General features: G+C 46.6%; 3 protein-coding genes across 3 annotated transcripts in view; all 3 read left to right on the top strand.

Annotated features, from left to right (window-relative positions):
• Positions 1-59: 59 nt before the first annotated feature.
• LOC309363284 (uncharacterized protein) lies at positions 60-4,279 on the top strand (the record flags this gene model as incomplete). Its single annotated transcript, XM_081899389.1, has 6 exons — positions 60-65; positions 192-300; positions 407-490; positions 714-822; positions 1,105-1,170; positions 4,263-4,279. The coding sequence occupies exons 2-6, from the start codon at positions 196-198 to the stop codon at positions 4,277-4,279; spliced, it is 381 nt and encodes a 126-aa protein (XP_081755515.1). The 5' UTR covers positions 60-65; positions 192-195.
• Positions 4,280-10,940: 6,661 nt separating this feature from the next.
• Positions 10,941-24,363, top strand: part of LOC309364363 (uncharacterized protein) — a 28,298-nt gene continuing 14,875 nt past the window's right edge. Inside the window, exons 1-5 of the mRNA XM_081901452.1 lie at positions 10,941-10,981; positions 11,202-11,256; positions 12,000-12,506; positions 12,676-12,757; positions 13,017-13,099. Coding sequence (XP_081757578.1) covers positions 12,093-12,506; positions 12,676-12,757; positions 13,017-13,099 — 579 coding nt within the window. The 5' untranslated portion in view covers positions 10,941-10,981; positions 11,202-11,256; positions 12,000-12,092. The remainder of the gene's footprint in view (positions 10,982-11,201; positions 11,257-11,999; positions 12,507-12,675; positions 12,758-13,016; positions 13,100-24,363) is intronic.
• On the top strand, positions 14,783-20,283 carry LOC309364722 (uncharacterized protein). Its single transcript, XM_081902524.1, has 2 exons — positions 14,783-14,895; positions 17,987-20,283. Exon 2 carries the CDS (start codon positions 18,004-18,006, stop codon positions 19,645-19,647), a length of 1,644 nt encoding a protein of 547 aa, XP_081758650.1. The 5' UTR covers positions 14,783-14,895; positions 17,987-18,003; the 3' UTR covers positions 19,648-20,283.

The following is a 24,363-nucleotide window of genomic DNA, read 5'->3' as shown; positions in this document are numbered from 1 at the left end:
CCTTGGGGCACTTCAGGGATCGCCCCTGACCCTGGCCCTTGCCTTGGGGGCCCCCTCCAGCTAAGGTGAGTGGGGTCTTTGGCGTGGATGGGGTTGTGGGTGGGGGTGGGGCAGAACTCCAGGGGGAAAGAGCAGGCGGGAGGGAGAAGGGGGCAAGGGAGACTCTAACCCTCTCCCTTTCATTTCTGCAGCACCATGAGGCCCAAATTCAGCTGCGATATGATCAGTGCGATCCTGCACATGATGTTGGAGGCCGTGCTGAATGGGGCTGAGGAGGAGGAGGAGGAGGAGGAGAGAGAAGTATGTCCTTGGTTTTGACTTCCCTTCACAGGCTCTTTCTTCTTCTTTGTCACACCCTTGCAGAATCCAACCCAGCATTCACACTCTCTTCTCTCTTTTCCTGCAGGAACTGAAGAGGCACTTCCGGCTCCTGTTGGGGAGTCTCCTTATGGAAGCCCCCAACCCTGGCACCCTCCTCCACCTTCTCAGTGTAAGTGTCCCCATGGCATCCGGGGTGGTTTTAGGGTTGCCCCCCCCCCGTCCCTTACCCAACGGACTGCCCCATTTTTGGGGCACAGAGCCTGTTTGGGCCCCCAAGACCAAAGCTGGCAAACCCTCATGGTCCAGAAGTGCCAGGGACTCCGTGGTGGGGCAGTGGGGGCCGCTTTGGCCCCGACTGGCCCCTGACTCTGAGACGCTCTTTTCTCCTGCAGGACTTCCGAGGATACGCCCTGGGGGAAAGTGGGGAGGCTCAAGAAGCAGCAGCAGCAAGCAAGAATTTCCTTGCTGCTGGCCGTTGCCCTGAAATTCCCCAACCTCAGAGTATGTACCTTGCCTTCTGCTATTCATTTCTTTGGTTACTTCCATCCCCCCCCCAATATCACATCCCCAAGTGATCTTTAGCGCAGATGATGCGGGCTGTGTCCCTGGGGGCCAGGATGAGGCCAGAGGCTTTTCCTGCTGCTGCCCTTCCACCTCTGCCCAGGGAGGTCCTCTGGAACAAGGGACTGGGCCCAAGACAGAGGGAGACCCGTCCTTCCAGACTTGGCGCTGCTTCTGTGCTCTCTTGCTCCCATCTGACCCCGATTTCTCTTTCCTCTGCAGATGACAGTAGTTCGGCCGGACCTGGCTTGCTTCCGCCTGAAGCCCAAAGGACAGCGACCTTTGCCTGTGGGAAAATCTCATTTTCATTTTCATTCTCATTCTCTTCCATCCAGATGACATCATCATTGAAGATTTATAGGTAGTGCGGACCTTGGGCTCCGCTGGTCGCCAGAGAGAGGCCAACATCCAAATGCACTCGGCAGGTAAGACTTTCTCCAAAGCCCACCTGTAGTTAGAGATGCCCTGTTTCATCCGTGAGAGAAGCAGGCACTCCTGGCGACCTGCTTACCTTTTTTCTCTTGCAGGTGACAGAACGATGCCGGCAAGACCTCCTTCTCCATCTTTTCATGGGGGCAGAAGTGAAGCAGTGGCTGTCAGACTAGATCAGGTAGGGGGAAGCTGCCTTGTAGGGACAGAGGAACAAGGGGTGGAATGATGTCATGGACTGGTTGGGCACAGAGGAATGGTGTGTGTGCGCGCGCACACACACAGTGATCACAGGGTTGGTGGGAGAAGGCAAAGGAAGGGGCACAACAAGTCCCACCCCCTCCTTTCTCTCTGGCAAGGAATTTCTCGTTTTTCTTTAAAAAGTTAGCCTGTCTCCTCAGTTCAGTCCAATTAGCCAGGACAAAGTGAAGGCAAATACTGTCCTTGTCCAACAAGCAGTGCTTTTTTCTGGGGGGACGCATACCCCTAAACATTTTGTGATTCTAAGTTTGTCCTCATTGAGGGGCAGCATTTCAATATGAGTAGGAAAAGGAGAGTACCCCTAAACCTATTTTTAGAAAAAAGCACTGCCCACAAGGATGCAGAATGATCCCTGGGAGCCTTCCTTTCTGAGGGAGGCTGGTCTGCTTTGAATCTCTTGGGGTTTGCTTCCTTCCCGACCCCTCCCCTTCCTGGTCCTCCCTGACCCAATCTTCCCCTGATCCTTTCCAGGTCAGATTCCTCTTCCTACCCTGGAATCCAGCTTACCTTCCCATCACAAAGACTACAGAATGGATCTCCTTGCTTTTAACGCTCTTCTCCAGAGAGGCATTGGGAGGCTAGATCTGGTCACATGAAAAAGAAACAGAACTCAGAGACAGATCCTCGAACCCACCAGAGTTGTCTGCTGCAGGATGCAGAATGAGAAGGAAACGAGAGCCTTTAAGAGAATACCAAACATTTTTCAAAGAGGGCCAGATTTGATGATGTGAAGGGCCGTGAGGGCCGACCAAGTGAAGTTGTGGAGTTTTTTTCAGGGTTGAAGCTGAGGTTTTTTTTAGGATTTAACCCCACAAAATAAACTGCCACAGGGGCTGGATTCAACCAACCGATGGGCCGGATTAGGCCCCCAAAACAGACTTTGGACATGCCTGCCAAGGTTGGACTCAGACTCTCATCGCCTGGAGGGTTTGTGCCTCCGTGAAGGAGAAAGAGGAGCTCGCCTCCACTGGAGACCACCAGTTGTGCTGCTGAGCCACCCTGGCTCACCAGAAGTGGGAGGAAATGTCCACAGTCAATTTAGAAACACCTGCAACACAGCTGAAAATACACATTTTCGAAATCCATTTTGCTGCTGAAGCCCTCAAGTGTAGAACTACGGAGGGTCTGTTCACTGTTCTCACCTATCATTAGACCAGGACCACAAATTCTGCCTATTACGTGCATCCCATGATAGCCTTTCCCTGAATATGCCATCAGCAGCACATCCTTCGTTTTGGGGAACCTCTTCACCCCGTCCTCTACCTCCTCCCCACTGGTCTTGAACCGTTTCGTTTCATGCCCGTTTTCCTCCTGCTTTCCAAGACCACCCCCAGATACATCATACCTACATCACAGGAGATCTACAACAGAAATCTCCTATCTGGCAAGTTACCTGTTAATGCTCACTTGATTGGACACCCGGGGGAGCCTGACAAATACTCAGTTCCTGAGTCAGGTCACAGGCTCACCCTATTCACACACAGACAGACATACCCTTAAGACAGGATTTGTGAACAAAAAGACAATGCGGAGGCTTTTCCATTTTCCTTCAACCTTGCAGAGAAAATTTGAGGTCAGTTTGGGAGTCAAAATTGCTCCAGGGCCGTCCTCCTGTGCTGCTCCTGACATGTGGTCCACACATCTATGTATGCGCTTGGTTGTGTTACGGAAGGGGGGGGGCATGTCTTCTTCACCTTCTTCTTCGCTACAATATATCAATTTATTTCCAATTGTCAATGTCAAAAGGGACTAAAATCTATAAAATTCATAGAAAATCAACGTGCCAGTTTGCTCTGATCAGCCTTTCCTCCAGGCAATGTCAGGTGCCAGACTATGCATATTTGAGACCATTGTTTTCTCATCCCCAGGAAGTGTTTATCTGTGCATATCTCCAGCTCTGCATATTCCCCCCTCCCTCCTCCTTATGTTAATCCGGTGTAGCTCTGCATATTCCCCCCTCCCTCCTCCATATGTTAATCTGTGTAACCCAACCTCCCTTTAATATATTCATGATGTAATCTGTGTAACCAAACCTCTCTTTAATGTATTCATGACGTGTTTTGCACTGTATTCTGGGACATGGAGGGAAGTTTCAAAAACTCATGTCACCTCTTTCTCACTGTTCAATCTCGTCTTGAACCTGTTGGCCAATAAACTTGGATCTTCTGCAGTTTGCTCCTGTCTCCGGCTGAGCTCATTTTCCTCCGCAGGGACCCGCGGACTTAGTCCGACGAACTGGGTGGCAGAGCAGCCTCGCACCCAGATTTTTGCCATAACAGTTGGCTGCCCAACGTGGGGCATGCGGTTCTCCCGCGTTGCTGACCGGGGGCCCCGAAATCTTCAGCCGGCACCAGGCCATTTTGCCTGGGAAGATCCTTTGGACCCCCGGCCATCTTCCGGGCGGTAATCGAAAGCCCCAGGAGTTCAGCCGGGGAGCAAAGAGGGATCCAGCCGGCTTATTCATCCTGGGATCATCATAGAAGACGCGTGAGTATGAGTGAGGAAAAGGAAAATCCAGTGCACTGGTGGGAAAGGGGTGGAAATCTCCTGGCAACTGAATTCTCTGCCCTCCTCTCTATCGCTCCTTCTCGCCTGTCTCTTGGTCCAATTGGTGAGAGAGACCGTGGACTGCTGCTCGACCCAAAAAGGGGGTTCTGAGCTCTATCTCTTTCTCCTCTCAAACCCTCCAGTCAGCCGCACCAACTGAGAGTCCGAAAGTAAGACGGAGAGACCCGACTTGAAAAACAGCCGACTCTCCGCAACGGACGTCCCAGTTGAAAGCAAGGGGTTGGAGTTCTTCTTCCGAACTTCCCGAGCGCCCTTACGGAGGGGGCAGGAAGGGGTCTGGCTTTCTATCCAATCCCAGAAGGGGGATTTTCGGTTCGAAACTCTATCCAGGGATCACCCGATCTGGCACCGCACGGCGCGGGCGTTCAGTAGGGCCCCTTTTCCTGAGTTTGTGGCGATAGGTAGGAGGTTGCCAGGAGGGATAGCCCATGAGGAATTGGGCAGGATCGGCAGAGTGGAAAAGGACCCCAGGTTATTGACTAAGGAAATAGGAAGGAAATATAAGGAACCGGATAGCTAGAGCTCTTTAAAAACCCACTAAGGAAGTCGCCAAGCGACGAAAGACCCCTCTTTACTATAGCCCCTGTACAAGTTACCCAAATCCTAATCAACCCCTCTCTTTCTCCCTTCTCTATCCCCCCAAAAAAGGAAACAACAACAAAAAGCAACAACAACAACGCATGCATATATAAAGGGGTACCCAGTCAACTAAGCATTGTGAGCCCTGCCAGTTTGGTTAACTGGTGGTGTTTGAAGAGGCAAGGAGGCTCTTAAAACCATGTGGGACCTTCCTACTAATTTCACTTAATGAAGCTAAAGGAAGCGGCCCAACTCCTTGCAATAACCAACTAAAGGATGAGAATATATATGTTTACATGTTGTCTGTTATGTGTGTTGTCTGTTAATACATATATGAGCATATGTATGTTTACATGTTGTCTGTTATGTGTGTTGTCTGTTCCTTCTGTCTCTGGCAGACTGCCTTTCTTAAGTGTGCATAGTTTAAACTGCAAGCTTGCTTGAAAATTTTAAATCTAAGGAAGCCATGTTGGGCCTTATCAATCTTAAAACAAAACAAAAAAAAATGGAGAATGGAGTGTGCAAATGTTTGTTATTTGAGAGAGGCTCCAAAAGAGAGTTTTCCTCCCAAGTGGTAAAATCCTGTATATGTGCTACTTGTGTTCTGGAAGGAGGATTACCCCACCTCCTTCCTCTAGTTAAGTGAGGAGGGTGGTTTAAGTCTAATGGTAAATGGTGTTTTGTTGTAACTTTTGAGTTTGTGAGTACACCTGTGTTCCAGTCTATTTTGGAAGGTGAAGCTAACCAAATGTTTCTGCTGCAAAAGCCTAGTTGAGCCAACTGCTCTCTCAAGCTAAAATGCAGTGCATGTATTTCATTAAGCATATGCCTATGAAAGTATGGTGTTCATTCTAAGAAAATATGTGAGTCCAGTTTTAACTTTGATTTGGTTGGACAGAAGAGTTATTGTAAGGCTCCTGATATCAGTCTCTATAAGACTTCCTGGCCTCTTTTGTTAGAAAATGCCCCCCCCCTTTGTTTCACTCTGCCTCCCTCAGTTGTTTTCTCCCTTCTTACTTCTGTGCCAGGTAAATTTACTCCCAAGTAAGCTTCCTTTAAAGGAAACTGCAAAGAGGGGAGGGGGGGCAACACTTGTGTATTCCCCTTAAAATCAAGTCTAGGGCTGTTTTAACTATGCTTGATAAGAGATCCTCTCCCTATCTTACGAAAACTGTTCACTTCAATCTTCCTTTAAATATCATTTCAAACTCTCACTCAAACTAGCTTCAAGATCTGCTAAAGGGGCTCTGTATAAAGTTGGGTACTTTTATTTTCCTCTTCCTTAGTACATGATAGGAGCATTGATTATGGTCTCTTCCCCAGTTGTGCCTGTGTACATAAGTATGTGTGTCTCTCTCTGGTAGTACAAATCTTGCTATGAACCCTGTATTTTAGGGTTGGACTAGATGACCCCAGGGTCCCTTTCAACTCTCCCAATTTGTGGCTGTGTGGAAGGACATGTGTCCGCAAGCATTGCAGGGTAATTCTTAAATTCTGGTGTGGTGATGGGAGTTGAAATTCAGCCTAGCTTTGCTCTTTAGTTTTAAAAAGGTGAGAGGTGAAGCTGTGATGTTTTGAAGCACAACTGGTAATACCAAGCATTTGAGTGATTACAGTGTTTATCATTTTGTTTATCATTTTGTCTACTATTTGAAAATCAGACCAATACATATGGGCCTTGACCAATCCTGTAAATAAAGGGGCAGGAAAATTTTTGTCTGCAAATGGTAAGGCCGAAAAACTTAGAATGTTAAAAAAAAAAAATTAAAAAAAATCCTATGAATTCTGACTCTGGCCATTTTTTCCCATATATAAGGGCGCGGCATTGTTCCACGAATGGCCAGAGGAATATTAGCCCTTTCCTGTACATAAAGGAAGCAGTCGCTTTGCTTGGGCTGAAATTGCTAGCTTTGTTGGTGAATACTTCAATTGCTGAGTTTCTCTCTTTTGTTTTAAATCTAACCCTCTTTTAAAATCTACTCCTTACCCTTCCCTTATTCAAATTCTAATTTTGCCAAAAGATGCAACATTTCAATAGTATAAACGGTTTGCTGAGACATGAACTCCACACATGCACAGAGACTAGATCAGCAAAAAAAAAAAAAGGATAGGAAAAGAAATGAGAGAGAGAGAGAGGAAGGAGGGGGAACTGTGGGGGGGGGAGGAGGTTTATGTAAAACTTGGAACCATTGAGAGAAATCACCCTTAATGTGTCCCAAGTTTGAAATCTTAACATGCCAAATTCTTTTCACAGGTAAATATCAAAGAATTCCACCCCTCAATGGGATTTAAATCACAGACTTTGTTTGTGTGCATTTTAGGAACAGCATTTCCTGACAGGCTTCTCACATGAAATAATTTTCCCTTTTAACAGGATATGTGAACCCCGATAACAAAGTGTTTGTCCCTTTTTTTCTCCCACAACAACTTTCTTTCTGTTCTGTGAAATCCCTGCTGTATTAACTTTCTTTCTGTTCTGTGAAATCCCTGCTGTATTAGTGACTTCCATCCCTTTGTGTCTTTGACACTTTAAAGTTATAAATAATCTGTTTCCATTTATTTAATCCGTTTAATCCGTTTTTTCATGATGTCTATGAAATTAATTGAAGCATAACCAAACATTGTTTGTGGAATGGTATTTGTTTACCTTTTGCCTGAGCATTTCTTATTAATTCTGTCATTTTGGCTAGTTCATGGTACTTGCACAAAGTTACATTGCCATTAAGTCATTTTCCAGTATTTTGCTATTAACACTCTAGCCGATGTTGTCACATCAAGAAACACTCTTTTATTTTCATTGTTACTTCAGATCTCTTAAAATTCTGTGTCTTAGCATTTATTTATTTTGGTTCCTCATAGGTCATTGTGTGTGTGTTTGTGTGTGTGTTTTATTATTATTTAACTGTGTCTTTTAAGTCCACCCTGTCCTTACAGGATATCACTTCTACAAGTGTGTTACTACAGATCCAATGAAAAGCTTCGCTACCACGAGACTTATTACCTGCAACAACAAATTTCTTTCAAAGGGGAAGTGGGGCTGACAAAGAGGGGAGGAGTTGAATTGCAAGGACATCTTTTGACTCTTATATTCAACTGATATTTAATTAGTTTGTTGTGTATTATGTATTATTATGTAGGAATGTTGAAATGTGTTTGACAGTGTTATTTCCACAAAGGGAAGAATTTTTTTTTGTGTGTGTGTGTAATTGTCTTATGTTTAATGTATACTGTCTTATTCCTTATACCCCAATGGAGGATTTTCATACATTTTATGCTTTCAAATGGATCAGGCTATTGTGTAGTTCAATGTTTAGATAACCACATTTCGCTGTCCCACCTGGCACACTGCCAACCTTCCCTACCCATTTTAAAATGTGTTAAAACTCACTTTACCAAGGAGAAGCTTCAGGAAGGTGTATATGCCTTGATTTAGCAGGAATGATCCCTTATAGAGTTAAATTGACTTATTTGGACAAGTGCCCCTTTTAAGAATGGTTTTCTTTTAACAGATTGGTTTGAAGAGTTAAGAACCATGGGGCAAGATAAATTCAAATTGGACCCAGTGTGAATTGGGCATGTGTATCCAGGCTGCAATTAGCTTTTGGTCCTTTTAAGTGCAAGTGAGCAACTTCCCATGACTGTTGACCAGAGCCTCTAAAATAAAACCCCATAGAAAGGCCAAGGTAAAGATATTTCCCTCAGGATGTGTCCAAACCTGTGCCAGCTGTGATGGGTGCCAGGCAACATGGCTAATATGAAAGCCCTAAGTGGATTCACCAGGGATTGCCACTACTGTGACACGTGAGACCACAGAAGAGCTACCTTGACACCTGAGAACACAAAATGGCGGTGGGCAAAGCGAACTGCATTTTTTCCAGTCAATAGTGGACCTTCCTGCTAAATGTAAAGCATAGACCACTACTGAACAAAATACAACAGGTGTTCCTTTATGCGATATCCTATACCCAGCTATCTGCACTACTATATTTGCAAATGGCCTTAAGAGGCATGATTTGCAAGTCCCCTTCAGGTTTGCACAAACCCACACATCTAGTACGGTAGATACAAAGTTATTATTTAGTGCATATCTACATAACATAAACATACATTGTATTGGTCCGTGTTGCTCCCTCCTTTGTTGCCCTGCTCAACCCACCTCCTTTTCCATTAGGGCCTATTCCCACTCACACGGCACCCCACCTTCCCCGAGATTTAGGGTGCGGAGAAAAGATTTGCAAGTTCTTACAGAACTTTAATGCAAATCTATCTCCGAATGGGGGACTGTTACGGAAGGGGGGGGGCATGTCTTCTTCACCTTCTTCTTCGCTACAATATATCAATTTATTTCCAATTGTCAATGTCAAAAGGGACTAAAATCTATAAAATTCATAGAAAATCAACGTGCCAGTTTGCTCTGATCAGCCTTTCCTCCAGGCAATGTCAGGTGCCAGACTATGCATATTTGAGACCATTGTTTTCTCATCCCCAGGAAGTGTTTATCTGTGCATATCTCCAGCTCTGCATATTCCCCCCTCCCTCCTCCTTATGTTAATCCGGTGTAGCTCTGCATATTCCCCCCTCCCTCCTCCATATGTTAATCTGTGTAACCCAACCTCCCTTTAATATATTCATGATGTAATCTGTGTAACCAAACCTCTCTTTAATGTATTCATGACGTGTTTTGCACTGTATTCTGGGACATGGAGGGAAGTTTCAAAAACTCATGTCACCTCTTTCTCACTGTTCAATCTCGTCTTGAACCTGTTGGCCAATAAACTTGGATCTTCTGCAGTTTGCTCCTGTCTCCGGCTGAGCTCATTTTCCTCCGCAGGGACCCGCGGACTTAGTCCGACGAACTGGGTGGCAGAGCAGCCTCGCACCCAGATTTTTGCCATAACAGTTGGTACATTTATGAATATTTATTATATATATATATAAGACCTTCATTTTTTTATTTCACTACAATAACAAACAAAAGCAGTAAGGTCACATTGAGACTCGTGTGCTCCTTCAGACATCCAAGCCCTGGGGTGTTCAGAGGATCTTCTGAGACCGAACAGAAAACCCAGTGGCAAAACCCTGCAGATCTCACCAGCCATGGAAGGCAAGGCAGGAAACACCCTGCAGGAATAATAATAATAATAATAATAATAATAATAATAATAATAATCATCTGCCCATCTGGCTGGAAAAGAAACCAGCCTGGGGAGGGGGAAGAGGCAGACACTTCCCCCCAAGTGTTGAGTGGTTAGAAGACTCCCTCCCACCAGCGCCCTCTGCACAAACTACAACTCCCAAAGTTCCCTGGCAAGATTGGTAAACCACTCCGGGAAGTGCAGCTTTGTGACTGCAAAGGGAGGTGGGGTTGGGGGTGTCTTCTAGCAACGCTCAGCACCCTGAACAAACTACGGTTCCCAGAATTATTTGGAGAAAGACTTTTAAAAATGGTCTGATACAGCTTTGCAGATGCAGCGCAGGTGTTGGCTCTGTGTGTGTTGTCTCTTTCCCTTCTTTTGGGAATACAGGGGTCCCTCAGGTTACAGACGCAAATGATGAGCGGAGCTCCTGCAAACTCATCCCCCTCCCTGGTTGGCCGAGAGGAAGGGGGCAGGACCCTCTGCTCCCTGACTTGGGGGTCACGGCATGCAGCCCTGAGATTCTCCCTTCTCCCAATGCACCCCAGGGGGCGTGAGAGGGGAGATTCCCAGGAGGGGAGACCCAGGCAGTTCGGGCCAGAGCTGTCAACTTTTCCCTTTTCTTGCGAGGAATAAGGGAATTTCCCTTAAAAAAAGGAGAATGTTGACAGCTCTGGCTCTGGCGCAGGAGAGGGGGCCCCTCTCCCTCCCCTCCCCTCTCTGGACCCAAAGTGACCAAGAAGACAACAACGAGGACATGGGGGGGGGAGGGAGGTTTCTGCCGAGGGGGGGGTCCCTCGGTCAGGGATGCTGGAGCTGAGATTCCTGCCTGGCAGGGGGTGGACTAGACGCCCCTCGGGCTCCCTTCCAGACTCTCCCATGCTCTGCTTCTAGTGAGGGGTCCCCTGATTCTTGGGGGGGGTCCCCCAAATGAAGCGTCTCGGGGGGGGGCGATGCACGTGGTTCCTGCCTCGGAGGAGGAGGTTCCGCTCGGCTCGCCAAGGGTTAAAGGCAGCAGAACCGGATTCCTAGAGAGGTCCGGAAGTGGCGTCGTGGGGGGGGCGAGGTCCTCCCTCGCAAGCCCCCCCCCCGTCAGCCGAGGGGCTGCTTGGTCTCCCTCTCTCGGGGTGAGTCTCGCCTTGGGGAGAAGGGGGGCGGGGGGCTGGTCAGATCCTGCAGGGGGGGCAAATGGGGGGGCGAGGGCTCTGCCCCCTTGGGGAGGGAGGGGTCGGGGGGGAGGCTGCGGATAAAGCCCTTTATTCTCCATAATGAGTTGAGGAGGGAGGGTATTATTCCTCCTCTTTCCCAGGTCCCTCCACATTGCTACTGTGTCTTTTCTTCTGGCAGATCCAGGAGACCAGGAGACAGCAGAAACTGCAACATTGTTAGCAGGGCAAATAGAGTAAGATCGATTACTGTATTCTTATTGGATTAAGTTTCTAACATTGCTCATCTTTTTTCTTTCCTTAATGAAAAGGAAGTCTATTGGCTCACATCTTTTCTTGTCAGTTGTCACTTTGGTCATGGATATGGAAGTCAACCTTCAGAACGTATTTTGCATAGCAGACTATAAAAAGCTCTATAGCAAACTCTATCCGGTCTAGGGAACCCCCCACTAACTGGGCCTCCGTCTTGTCTGGATAAAGCCCTGTACTCTCAATAAAAAGCTGAGGAGGGGGGTATTCCTCCTCTTCACGAGGTTTCGTATAGATGTTGAGCAACCCCACATTGAAGGCTCCATGAGGTTGAAAAGCACTCCCCAAGCAACACCCACCCTCTGGGAACACCCATCCCAGTAGGACCAGGACCAGTGCAAAGGGGGGCCACCCCTAACAGGGACAGGCGCTCCACGTCAATGGTATCAAAAGACGCTGAGAGGTTGAGAATTAACACGGACGTTTCCCTTGTCTCTCTCTTGACAGAGGTCATCATACAGGGTGACCTGTATGTTTCGAGGAAATCAGTTTCCTCTAAGAGTGCCTTCGTCCGGTCCTTGACCACCCACTCCAGAACCTTGCTCACAAAAGGGGGATTAGCAACTGGCCAGTAGTTAGTTCAATTTTCTGAGCATGCTTGTTCAATGAACATTTTACTTTTCCTGATGGTATATCAGTTTTAAAACAGAGCAACACATTCGCTTTGTAGGATCTGCTGGCACTTCTGATTCGCACAGACAGAACGTGGCAGAAGATTCCTTCAGATTCCTTCAGATCTCTTGGAGGCTTCCTGAGAGCACAGATGGATCAGCAAGACTCAGCTGGTCCTGAAGCGGGAAGAGACCCTGATATGCAGACTGGGAGAAGTGGGGGATTCTGGGAAAACTCCATGCAGAAGATCCTGGGTGAGGAGGACACTCTTTGCTCAGATGTGCAGAGGCAGCAGCTCAGGCAGTGCTGCTACCAGGAGGCTGAAGGACCCCGAGAAGTTTGCAGCCGGTTCTGCCAACTAGACCATCAGTGGCTGAAGCCAGAAAGGAACACGAAAGCTGAGATGCTGGACCTGGTGATCTTGGAGCAGTTCCTGGCTGTCCTCCCCCTGGAGATGGAGAGCTGGGTGAGGGAATGCGGAGCGGAGACCAGTTCCCAGGCCGTGGCCCTGGCCGAAGGTTTCCTCCTGAGTCAGGCAGAGGAGAGAAAGCAGGCAGAGCAGCAGGTGAGAGAGACTGTCCTCTGGATATTCCCAAGGGGCTCTGAACATCTCAAAATCTCTAGTAATGACCCATCCTTTTTTGGGTAGCACCCAAGGAATGAGATCTGATACCCCTAAAGTTTTTATTCTCTAATCCCTCATTTTCTCTTTTGAATCCTTCTTACTCTTTCAGGGAAATGATCTGTTCGCAGAAATGGGCCCCGATTCCTTTGAGGCAGAGAGGACTCTGATGGACACCAGAGAGAGGCCACTGGGTAAGGAAGAAGGAGAATTTTCACTGTAATATTTAGTGGATTTTGAAGCTAACAATTGGGTTCTTTTCATGTTTTGACGGGAGACATATGAGACCAAAAGCCTAGAGGAGCAGAGACAGTATTTTTACACAAATAAAATATGGGTTAAAGTGTTGAAATACGCTTAGCAGGTGAGACTTTTTTCTGAGGGTCATCTGTACAACTGAACCTCAGAGAGCAGCATACATTCTGGGTTTCCAGTTAACTTTGTCTCTCGCAGGTGAGAGAACAATGGCAGCAAGACCTCCTCCTCCGTCTTTTCCTGGTGGCGAAGGAGAAGCAGCGTCTGTGGAACCCGATCAGGTATGGGGAAGGAGACTTGTGGGGAAAGAGGCCGAGGGGTGGGGCAGCCTTTGAGCCAAACAAATCTCTCACCTTTTCTTGGCTTCTGCCAAAGTGGCCCTTCACGATTTCCGCACATGTATTGAATTTTCTGGACGCAGCTGACATACCATAAAAAGGTGCCAGGATTCATCTAACTCAGCTGCACGTTTTGGCGCTCGAAAGACCATGGAGTGCGTCTCCGGGGGTGAAGTCAAACTCTTGGAGAATCACAGCCTTTGCTGTGGCTGAGAGACCAGTAACTTGACCTCACCTGGGCCACAAGCCTGGGCAGTGTGGATGGAGGTCCTGGGCTGCCCAGACGGCAAAAGCTCACTCTTGGCCTCTCTGACGTGGTCCAAAGGAAAGCAGAGGAAGATGTTTGGCATCAGCTGGGCTGTAGGAGTTGCTGGAAGTAGGTGTACAAGGCTCCATCCGCCTTAGGGACAAGGCTGTACAAGGCTCCATCCGCCTTAGGGACTCCATTCCAGATTTGTGTTGGCTTCACTCCGTAGCCTTTTCTTCTCCCGAAGATAACCCGCAAGGCAGAGGAGGTTTAGGATCAAAGTTTTCCTTCTCTTAGTTGGGCTCCCTTCCCAGGTGGACCAATCCCATCTGCTCCTCTCTTCCCTCTGAAGAACAGGGAGCAACCACCAACTCGACTGTGGGACCTCCTCTTGGTATCTTCTGCTCAATGTGCTGAAACTAGTCTTAGCATGGACGGGGAAGTCCCTGACTCATTGAGGGTTTGAGACTTGTTGGCTCTTCTCACCTGGTTTAGCCGGTCAGTCAAAGCCGTTTCCAAGATTGTGGCCGCTGTCTCATGCTGACAGCTTCTAGGAGCCGCAGGTGAGAGCGGAGTGCAGGATGGGGACTAAAGGTGGGCAAACCACCCCAGAAGGAGCAGGATGTGTCCTCCACCAAGGGTACTGTCACCCCACACACCCCACAAGGATGAATACTCATAATTTTAATACACAATAAAAGAGTTCCACTAAGATGTTAAAATAAGCATCCGTATTGAACATGTGCACAAAGCAATCCCATTCAGACATGATCACAACAGAGCAATCTTTATGTTGTCTAAGAGGAGGACATTTCCCTCTTTCTTTTAGGGTCCGGTGTGCTTTGAAGATGTCGCTGTTCATTTCACATACGAGGAGTGGGCGTTGCTGGATCCTGACCAGAGAGCTCTGCATAAGGAAGTCATGGAGGAGAATCGTGGGATCCTGGACTCTCTCCGTAAGGCTTCCTGCTGGATCATAATCTCTGTTTTGAAATTCCACGCGTACCTCTATGTCACAAACCGCCAATATTTTGATGCATCTCAATGGAAGGGTATCAACTGTTTTCTCTGTGAATATTCTTCCTCCAGTTACACCTTTTTAAACAATGACCAGGATGATCTGAACTAGCCAGGCTGTCTTAAATGTGGGCTTCACAGTGTGGTAGTTATATGCCTGGAAGTTGTCCCAGGTCGTTTGACTCTTAAATATCCTTTGATTCAGAAATTTACAACTTATATGTGGTACATAAAGAACATCTTTACACTCTGATTTGCTTTACTTCAGTTCCCAATTGCAGTTTAAATATCCCGAACCTTTACCCCATATTTTTACAGTTTTACCATTAACTATTAAAATTTCGCCATCAACAGTTAACATTTCTCGTACCACCAATGAAATTTACATTGTGACGCATGGACATGCTCCTGAGTCAACCAACATCACTTCTGACTTCTCATCTGACAGACTAATTTCGTGTGGAACGAGATAACGGTATCTTCTGGCTCGGTTGCAGTTTGATTGCTTACTTTGAGATTTCTTCACCTTTGGAGCTCTGCAAAACTTGGCTGTATGTCCCTCCTTATTACAGCTGCAAGAGCGCAGCTGGCATTGGGTTTTAAACCCCTGAGCCTCTTGGGCTTGCCAATCAGAAGGTCAGCAGTTCGAATCCCCACGATAGGATGAGCTCCTGTTGTTCAGTCCCAGCTCCTGCCACCCTAGCCGTTAGAAAGCACACCAGTGCAAGTAGATAAATAGGTACCACTGCAGCGGTGTCCTGTTGTGCCAGAACAGTTTAGTCCTGCTGGCCACATGACCTGAACAAACGCCGGGTCCCTGGGCCTGAAAGCCAGATGAGCGCCACAATCCCATAGTCGCCTTTGACTGGACTTAACTGTCCAGGGGTCCTTTACCTTTTACCTTTGCCTTTATTACAGTTGTAGAAAATACCGTATATTTTTCGCTCCATAGGATGCACTTTTCCCCCTCCAAAAATGAAGGGGAAATGTGTGTGCATCCTATGGAGCGAATGCAGGGGGGAGACAGGCAGGAAAAGCCGCCAAAAGCCGCACACAAGCTCCGTGCGGCTCTTGCGGGCTTTTCCATGGCTAGTCAGTCCCTTCGCCACTTCGCTGAAGGGGCGCTGGGCAGAGAGGGGGAGAATTTTTTTTTCTTGTTCTCCCCCTCTAAAACAAGGTGCGTCCTATGGTTGGGTGCGTACTATAGAGCGAAAAATACGGTAATCTTCTTATGAATGCCCTTGTTACTTCTCTGAGAAACGAAGCTTGAGTTAGAGAATCTGATTGAAGAATCTTCTCTCCTTTTCAATGCATTCTTTTGTTAATTCAGAGTGTTAAATTTGGATTGCCATCCATTCTGGATACGAAAAAATAAAAAAAGAATTCCAAAAGATCCTAGAATATTGTTCCCATTCTGTTCTTCAGACAGAATATTCTGCCAGCTTTAACTTTTCAATAATATTTAAAATTCTGTCACATGACTCTGGCAATCTTTCTTTTCTTCATGTTTTGGTCTAAATAAGTTTCTTATTAAATTGCGAAGGAAACCTTGTAAATTCATAAACTTTCTTTAAATTGTCAAGAACTTCTCTGGTGGTGAGACACCTGCCTCAATACATAGTATCACTTCAAGTCTGTCTAAGACTATTCTCAGTCTCCTAAAGGCAAAGGGACCGTTAGGTCCAGTTGCAGACGACTCTGGGGTTGCGGCGCTCATCTCGCTTTACTGGCCGAGGGAGCCAGCGTACAGCTTCCGGGTCATGTGGCCAGCATGACTAAGCCGCTTCTGGAGAACCAGAGCAGCGCACGGAAAGGCCGGAGCGGTACCTATTTATCTACTTGCACTGGTGTGCTTTCGAACTGCTAGGTTGGCAGGAGCAGGGACTGCGCAACGGGAGCTCACCCCGTCGCGGGGATTCGAACTGCCAACCTTCTGATCGGCAAGCCCTAGGCTCTGTGGTTTAACCCACAGCGCCACCCGTGTCTCCTTTTCCACTGTAAAATTTCCTCTATCCATCCTAAAAAAATCTTTCTTCTTTTTAATCTGCTTTTAAAAATTGTTTTTGAGAGAATAATTAAGAGAACAGTGGCATCGAGTGGTCAAATTATTAACATCAGTGTCTGAGAGAGAACCCTTTTTCTGTGGTGTTTATATGCATGGAGGCTGCCCCAGATCGTCTGACCCTTTAAAAAAATATAGCTCTTTTTCCCTCCTAGGAAAGATTGCACAAGATTCTCTGTTTAGAGTTTAAGCAGAAGACATTATATTACTTGATATACTAAAGCATGTTTATATGTTCTTATATCCAGTTTATAGATATATATTCTTTATAGATTTTGATTATTTGTACATTTAATCCATTCGTTATTCAAGACATAATAAGCTACACACAAAAAGCCAAAATAATTCAACACCAAATAATCCTGCTACATTAAGTCTTAAGAGTGACTGACATGTGCTTCTATCTATATGATACTTTATGGTCTTATTCTGAGTCCCATAGCAGCATAAAACAAGCAGCAGCTGCTCTCACAGAAAATCTCTCTCAGTCGACAGTTGAGAACAGACCTAACTGAAAAAAGGGCCATCTGGAATCCTAGTCACCCTTTCCACAGGATTTTAGAGGCAACATTCACACATAGAGTTGTTAGGGAAGTTGGGGTAATTTCTGTCAGGTTTTAGGCTTTTGTTTTAGCCTCTGCCAGTTTTTTTAAAGAGAAGACCAATGTTAGAGTTGGACTGGATTTCATGATTGTGGCAAACTAAATCCATCCTAGAAAAGAGCCAGACTTTTTAAACCTCTGGTTCCCATAAATATGTCCGTGTGTGCTGGGCCCAGGGGTAACCCGTGAAACACAGTCCAGGTCCAGTCCAGAATCCAAAGGTTCCGCGAGGAGTCAGTCCAACAGGGCCAAGGCAGGAAACCAGGTTGGTCAGGCACAGGATCACAGGCAGGTTCTGGCAAACAGCAACATTGCTCCCGCAACCTGGGGTGGGGTCCAGCAGCCTTTTATCTCTGATGGGGTAACGGCCGGTCCTGATCCCCCGGTGACTCACCTCCCTGTCTCGCCCGAAGGCGAGCACTCCTCCTGCGAGTACTCAGGTCTCTCCTTCTCTCAGACTTCAGTCTCTGCAGCTTGGGAGATGTCAGTGGGTTACTAGACCCAGGGGCCGCCTCAGCCTCCCCTGACCCAACCAGTAGTGGAGCAGCTGTAAGGGATGGCCCAGCTGAAGGCAATGAGATAATACCCACATCTGGAGCCAGGGCAGACTCAGGCCCCTGTCTTGGCCCAGCTGGTGTTTGTTGCAGGGGAACCTGTGCAGACTGGAGCTCTTCAGAATCAGGCCCCAGACTTGGTTCAGATGCCGCCTGAGGCGAAGGATCCAGTGCAGCCCAAGTCCCAGGCCATCACACTGTGAATGCTGTTCAACAAAGGCCATGACCTCTGTAGAAAGACCTCACATCTTCCATTCTTTCTCTTTCACAAACATTCATTAGCATTGCTTAATAATTGGGGGCTCTGTTCCTTCCGGAGGATCTAATTAGTTTCTCTCTTCATTGTAGGTGGTGATGGATTGGAAATGAAGAATGGAGGAGACCACAACACAATCCACACAGTGGAGAAGCCATATCAAGATTGGGAGTGTGGAGAGAGCTCCAGTCAGAGCTCCCGTTCCCATCGAAGAAAGCACACTGGGAAGAAAGGCTATCAGTGCTCAGAATGTGGGAAGAGCTTCACTCGTAGTGCCACTCTCACTTCCCATCAAAGAATTCATACTGGAGAGAAACCTTATCACTGCTTGGAATGTGGGAAGAACTTTAATACAATTCCAAACTTCCATCGACATAAAAGTATTCACCGTGAGGAGAAATCCTATCAGTGCTTGGAATGTGGAAAGGGATTCAGGTGGAAGAGTAGTCTTGATTCCCATCAAATAATTCATACAGGTGAGAATCCCTATCAATGCTTGGAATGTGGGAAGAACTTTAATAGAAGCACAAGCTTCCATCGACATCAAAGAATTCATCGCGTGGAGAAACCCTTTAAATGCCAAGAGTGTGGAAAGAGCTTCAGTCAGAGCACGAAATTCGTTGCCCATCAAAGAACTCACAGTGGGGAGAAACCCTATAAGTGCTTGGAATGTGGGAAGAGTTTCAGTCAGAGGGTGAATCTCACATCCCACCAAATAATTCATACAGGGGAGAAACCTTTTCAATGCCTTGAGTGTGGAAAGAGCTTTAGTCGCAGCTCCCATCTCACTTCCCATCAAATGATTCATACAGGAGAGAAACCATATAAGTGCTTAGAATGCGGGCAGAGCTTCATCCAGAAGGCAAGGCTCACTTCCCATCAAATAATTCACAGTGGGGAGATGCCATTTCAATGTCCAGAATGTGGAAAGAGCTTCACAAGGAAGGAAGGTCTCATGCTCCATCAAAGAATTCATACAGGGCAGAAACCATTTCAGTGCTTGGAATGTGGAAAGAGCTTCAGTCGGAACTCCTATCTCACTTACCATCAAAGAATTCATACAGGGGAGAAACCATTTAAATGTCAAGAATGTGGAAAGACCTTTAATCATAAGGTAAGTCTCACATCCCATCAGAGAATTCATACAGGGGAGAAACCATATCAGTGCTTGGAATGCGGAAAGAGCTTCAGTCACAGGGCCAATCTCACATCCCATCAAAGAATTCATACAGGGGAGAAACCCTATGAGTGCTTGGAATGTGGAAAGAGCTTCGGTCAGAGGGTGCAGCTCACATCCCACCAAATAATTCATACAGGAGAGAAACCGTATGAGTGCTTGGAATGTGGACAGAGTTTCAGCCAGAAGGCGAGTCTCACTTCCCATCAAAAAATTCATACAGGGGAGAAACCTTATCAGTGCTTGGAATGTGGGAAGAGCTTCAGGACGACCAACCATCTCACTTCCCATCAGATGATTCATACAGGGGAGAGACCATATAAGTGCTTGGAATGTGGAAAGAGCTTCAGTCACAACCACAATCTCACTTCCCATCAAAGAATCCATACTGGGGAGAGACCTTACCAGTGCTTGGAATGTGGAAAGAGCTTCAGTTGGAAAGAAGGTCTCAATTCCCATCAAACAATTCACAGCGGGGAGATACCATTTCGATGCCAAGAATGTGGAAAGACTTTTAGAAGGAGGGCAGGTCTCATGGTCCATCAAAAAACTCATACACAGCACGAACCGTGTTAGAAATGGGGAAACAGCTTCCCTTCCAAGAGGAGTCTAGCTTCCAATGAAGAAATTCATACAGAATGGAAGCATATCAGTGCTTGAAATGTAAGAAAGGCTTTAATAAAAGCACATACTTCCATCAACATAACATTAGTCACCAAGGGCAGAAACTATTTCAGTGCCTAGAATATGGAGGGAGTTTCAGTCAGAAGGAAAATCTCACACCCAATCAAAAAACTCACAGCAGCGAGAAGCCATTTCAGTGCATGGAATGTGGAAAGAGGTTGATTAAGAGGGCCAGTGTCATCGCAATAGGTATATATAGGATTTAATTTGGGGAGACTTTGATTGGCATGTGGGCAAGGATTGGAAGAATGTTATTGTCATTCAGCAACCCAGCAACAGAACTTGACCAGGGGGGCATTTTTGTCAGTGTCTCACGTATATTCCTCATGCAGGTGACCTTTTCTTCTTGCCCAACTGAAGTGTGGAAGAAATAAGGAGTGTGTGTTGAGTTAGACTGGCATCTGGCACTCTTCCCTGTGCCTCTGTGCCTTTGGACTTCTCCCTGGCTCCAAACAGTTTCACAACAATTGTATGTGCCTTGTGTGGGTGCAATAAATAACAGTCCGTACGCAAGCTTCTACCTAATCTAAGAAGAGCAGACATCCTCCTGTTCGTCAGCGGAAAATGAAAGTAACTCTCACACAAAGAAACATTCCCGTATGTGAACAAACCACACCTCAGTAGGCAGGGACGATACACAGAACTGTTTATCCCTGCAAGTTCTGCTTTTCCTCACACCTCCTCTTGTCCTGCATACTGAGGGAAACTGTAAGTACAACCACTTACCCCCAAACAACCCTTCACAGAACTCCCCATGACGCTGGAAGCTCAAAGGTTTACTGAACCCATCTGCCAGGTTCTCCTGGCTTGGACAGTACTTCAGCCGCACCAAGCCTGCCTGGACACTTTGACACACATTCTGGAAACGTATGTCCAAATGTTTGGTTCTGGACTTGACTCTGCCAAGTTCAGACAGGGTTGATTGTCTTCCCAAACAGTAATGGGCAAGCAACAATCCCCACAGGTCTCTTGGACCAAACACCGGTAGAACTCCAGTTCCCTACACAAATCAGACAACGCACTGAACTCAGCTTCAGTACAGGAAAGTGCAATAAGACTTTGCTTTTGGGACTTCCACCCAACTAGGGATTCCCCAATCTTCACTACCATCCCAGACACCCGATTTCCTTTCTCCAAGATTTGCCCAATCACTGTCAGACCAGCACGTGAGCCGAGCGTCACCTTCAGCTGACAATGTGAGGCAAAAATCTTTGGTATCCTGCAAATACCTCAGCACTTTCTTGATGCCAAGCCAGGCACTCACACTGGGCTTTGTAGCCCCCTGGCTGAGCAGATTCACAGCAAATGCTATGTCAGGTCTGTTCCACTGGGAGAGATACAACAGATTCCCAGTGCTGACTGAAAAACCTCAGGGTTTTGGAACTCAGAACAATCCCTAAGCTGACCGTCCTTCACATAGCTTGTCTCCATGGGCGTTTTGACCCCTGCACATTCAGACATCCTGAACTTCTCAAGCAACTGCTCAATCTTGCCTTTCTGACTGAGCAAAAAACTTCTCAGACCTGTCTATCTGAACTCCTAGGTAAATCTTTACCGGACCAAGGTTTTTGAGCTTAAAATGCTTCCCAAGCTCTTTGGCAAAACCTTGCACCTGTTTCCCTGTCTGCGACACATGTATGATGTCATCCACAAACACCAAGACCAGCTCCTATGTCTCTCCTGACCCCTTCAGGTATAGGCAGCTGTCTGCAAGACTGCAAGACTTCTCTGGAAACCCATTCAGACACATGTTCCAATTTCTGGCAGATTGTTTCAAGCCATAAATGGACTTGTGCAGTTTCCACACAACATCTGACTCATTGCCCTCAAACCCTGGAGGAGGGAGCATGTACAGATCCTCCTTCAGGTCTGAGTTCAAATAAGCCACATCCACATCAAAGTGGTGCACTTGGTGCCCTCTTTGTGCAGCTACTGCTAAGAGCATGGACAGAGTTTCACTCCGGGAAGTAGGAGCATACACTTCAGTGTAATGCAGCCCCTTTTGCTGTGTGAACCCTCTGGCTACTAGCCTAGTCTTGTACTGCGGTTCTCCAGTCGCTGTGGGCTTAATCCTGTAAACCCAGTGACAGCTCATGGCCTGCTTGCCTGCTGGCAGCTTCGTGGTGGAGAACACACCTAGAGACCTCACTGAGTTCAACTCCTTTCCCATTGCCTCTTGCCATTTCCTGGCTTCTGCTTCAGGCACTTGTTGAACTTCCTCAAAACTCTCTGGTTTGCACTGTGCCAAACCAACCCACACACTAGTGACCTCGAACCTCTCTGGAGATATCCCTTTAGTAGTGCGTGTGGAATGCCTGATCACTACTTCAGGTGCCCCCTCTGACCCACTGGGGCCAGCTAGTGCGTCCAAATCACCAGAAGACTCCCCCTCTGACTTACTGCGTCTTCTGAACTTCTGCACTGGACTGGTGAAGTGGAGATGAAGGCGCACTCCTTTGCTCCAGCTTAATAGCCTGCGGAGATGCCCTTCCCTGTTCCTGCTCCTGGTCAGAGACCTGATCCTCAGCAGCAGGTTCAGTGTCAACCTCTCCCTCCTCAGCAGAATCAAGCAGACTCTCTGAGAGAACATCAGGGTTCCCATGGATGCGTGTCCACCCACTCTGCTCACAGAACTCAGCACTCCTGCTGACTAGAACTCTTGACTGATCGCCTTCTGGATAGGCAAATCTCTCCCCCCCCCTTTGTCCCAGGTTTGTACCCACAAAAGATAATTTCCCGGGACCTTGGGTCACCCTTCCTGCATTGGGCCATTGGCACAAGAACCCAAGCCTCACACCCAAAATGCCAAAAGATGCTGTCCCTCTTCCAGTCAATGGAGAGGCAACAGGTGGCAAGTTAAAAAGTGGTTATTCAAAGGTCCAGGAGTGAGTCTTTGTTTTGATAGCTCCAAAAGAACCCAAAACAAAGAATGCATAAAGCTTTTATACAACTGTAGGAAACACACCAATGCATGCATGGAGAAGGCATGCCGAAGTCAGGAATTTCTTCTGCTTGTCTACAGGGCAGTTGCTTCCTGATCCTTATCTTGAGCTCAGGCCAGGCGTAAGTGGTATTGGGGTTGCAACCGGGGAAACATCTTGCTGTTTCATCAACTCTGGATGCGTTGTGGTGGGGACTGTGGGAACGAAGTTATGCCAACCAACCTGGTACTCAGCTGGGTGTGTGATGTGCCAACTTCCGGGTTATGGCTTTCAGGTATTGTCATGCCTCCCAGGTATCATTCCCCTCCCCCTTTGAAGGACGTACCAGTGTCAATACCTGGACTGGTGTAAACGGAGGGTTTCAGGGGATATTCAACAATATGCGGAAGCAGATCCAATTCACAAGGAGTAACAACAACCCTCTTGCTACGCTTGCTAATGGTGCTTTAACCCTTTGTCGTGTTAGGACAAAAGAAGAGAAAGAGAGAAAAAGGATTAATGGAAGGGGAGGAAAGATTAAAGGATTTCTGGCGCTCTGTCCTGCAGCAAAACACATTATTCACTTATTCAGATCCAAATGTTCTGTCTCCTCTAAACCAGTAAATCCAGATATTACAAGTTCCTTTTCTATTTCACGCGGAAACTGCACAAGAAATGGAAATCCTTGATAACTGTCAGTGATGATTTGTCTCTAATTAAGCATGTTAACTTTGCCATTTGAGCCAACCCCTATAGTTTAATCAGCCATTCCTGGGTTGGACTGTATCTTGGCATCTTTGTGTATATAGCAATCTCGCAGCTATAATCATATATTGAAGTAATCTTCCATAATCCTTTTCTAATTGTGTGTCCAAAAAGTGTCCTGGTGTCAAATGAATATTAACTTTTAAAATATGCTGTATCAATGTATGTATTTGAATCCAATATATATTTTAGCCTTTTTACATGTCCATCCAGCATGACAAAATGTCCCTTTGTGTTCTTGGCATTCCCAGCAAACATTTGAAACATCTTTATACATTCTGAAAAGTTTTCCAGGAGTTAAATACCAGCGACATCACTTTATGAAAAATCTCTTTGAGATCATAACAAAATGTAAATTTTAACTCCTTAGTCCGCATAGGTTCCCACTGTTCTTTCCGTATATTATAACCAGAGTTTTCGCCCCTTTCTTTAATCATGCATTCTTTAACCTGTTCTTCAGTCTCAAATTTCAGCAATGGTTTATACATTTCGCATCATCTGTGCACTCTGGAGTTCTAAAGTCTGTCCTTTCTTGCTCTATACCATAATATTTTTTATCCAGCTTAATCCTCTCTACTAAATGAGGGAACCAATCAAGATTGTAACCGGCCATTATGAATTGCTCCCTTGCTTTCCTGTGAAAATCCTGTGAACTCAGTTCTGGCACCTCTTTTTCTCAGTTCTGGCACAGGTAATGCTAAAATACTTTACTTCACCCCCCGCCCCAAGGCTGAGCTTCTCTGTTACCTCCCAGGTCCTGCTCCACAAAATATAACCCATAATATTTAAAAAGAATTAAATACAGATGATTGTTTATGCAGCCCAGTGAACAGTTGCAAGGATATCTTTTTGCAGTGTCAACAGTCCCATCTGAAAGCAAGACCAGGATAGAGAACAGTCCTCAAAACAACCACATGAAATC

Source organism: Podarcis melisellensis (assembly GCF_964234715.1).
Source record: "Podarcis melisellensis genome assembly, chromosome: 2".
NCBI classification, from domain to species: domain Eukaryota; kingdom Metazoa; phylum Chordata; class Lepidosauria; order Squamata; family Lacertidae; genus Podarcis; species Podarcis melisellensis.
The sequence above is the reverse complement of the archived record's forward strand: the minus strand, read 5'-3'. Positions and strand labels throughout refer to the sequence as shown.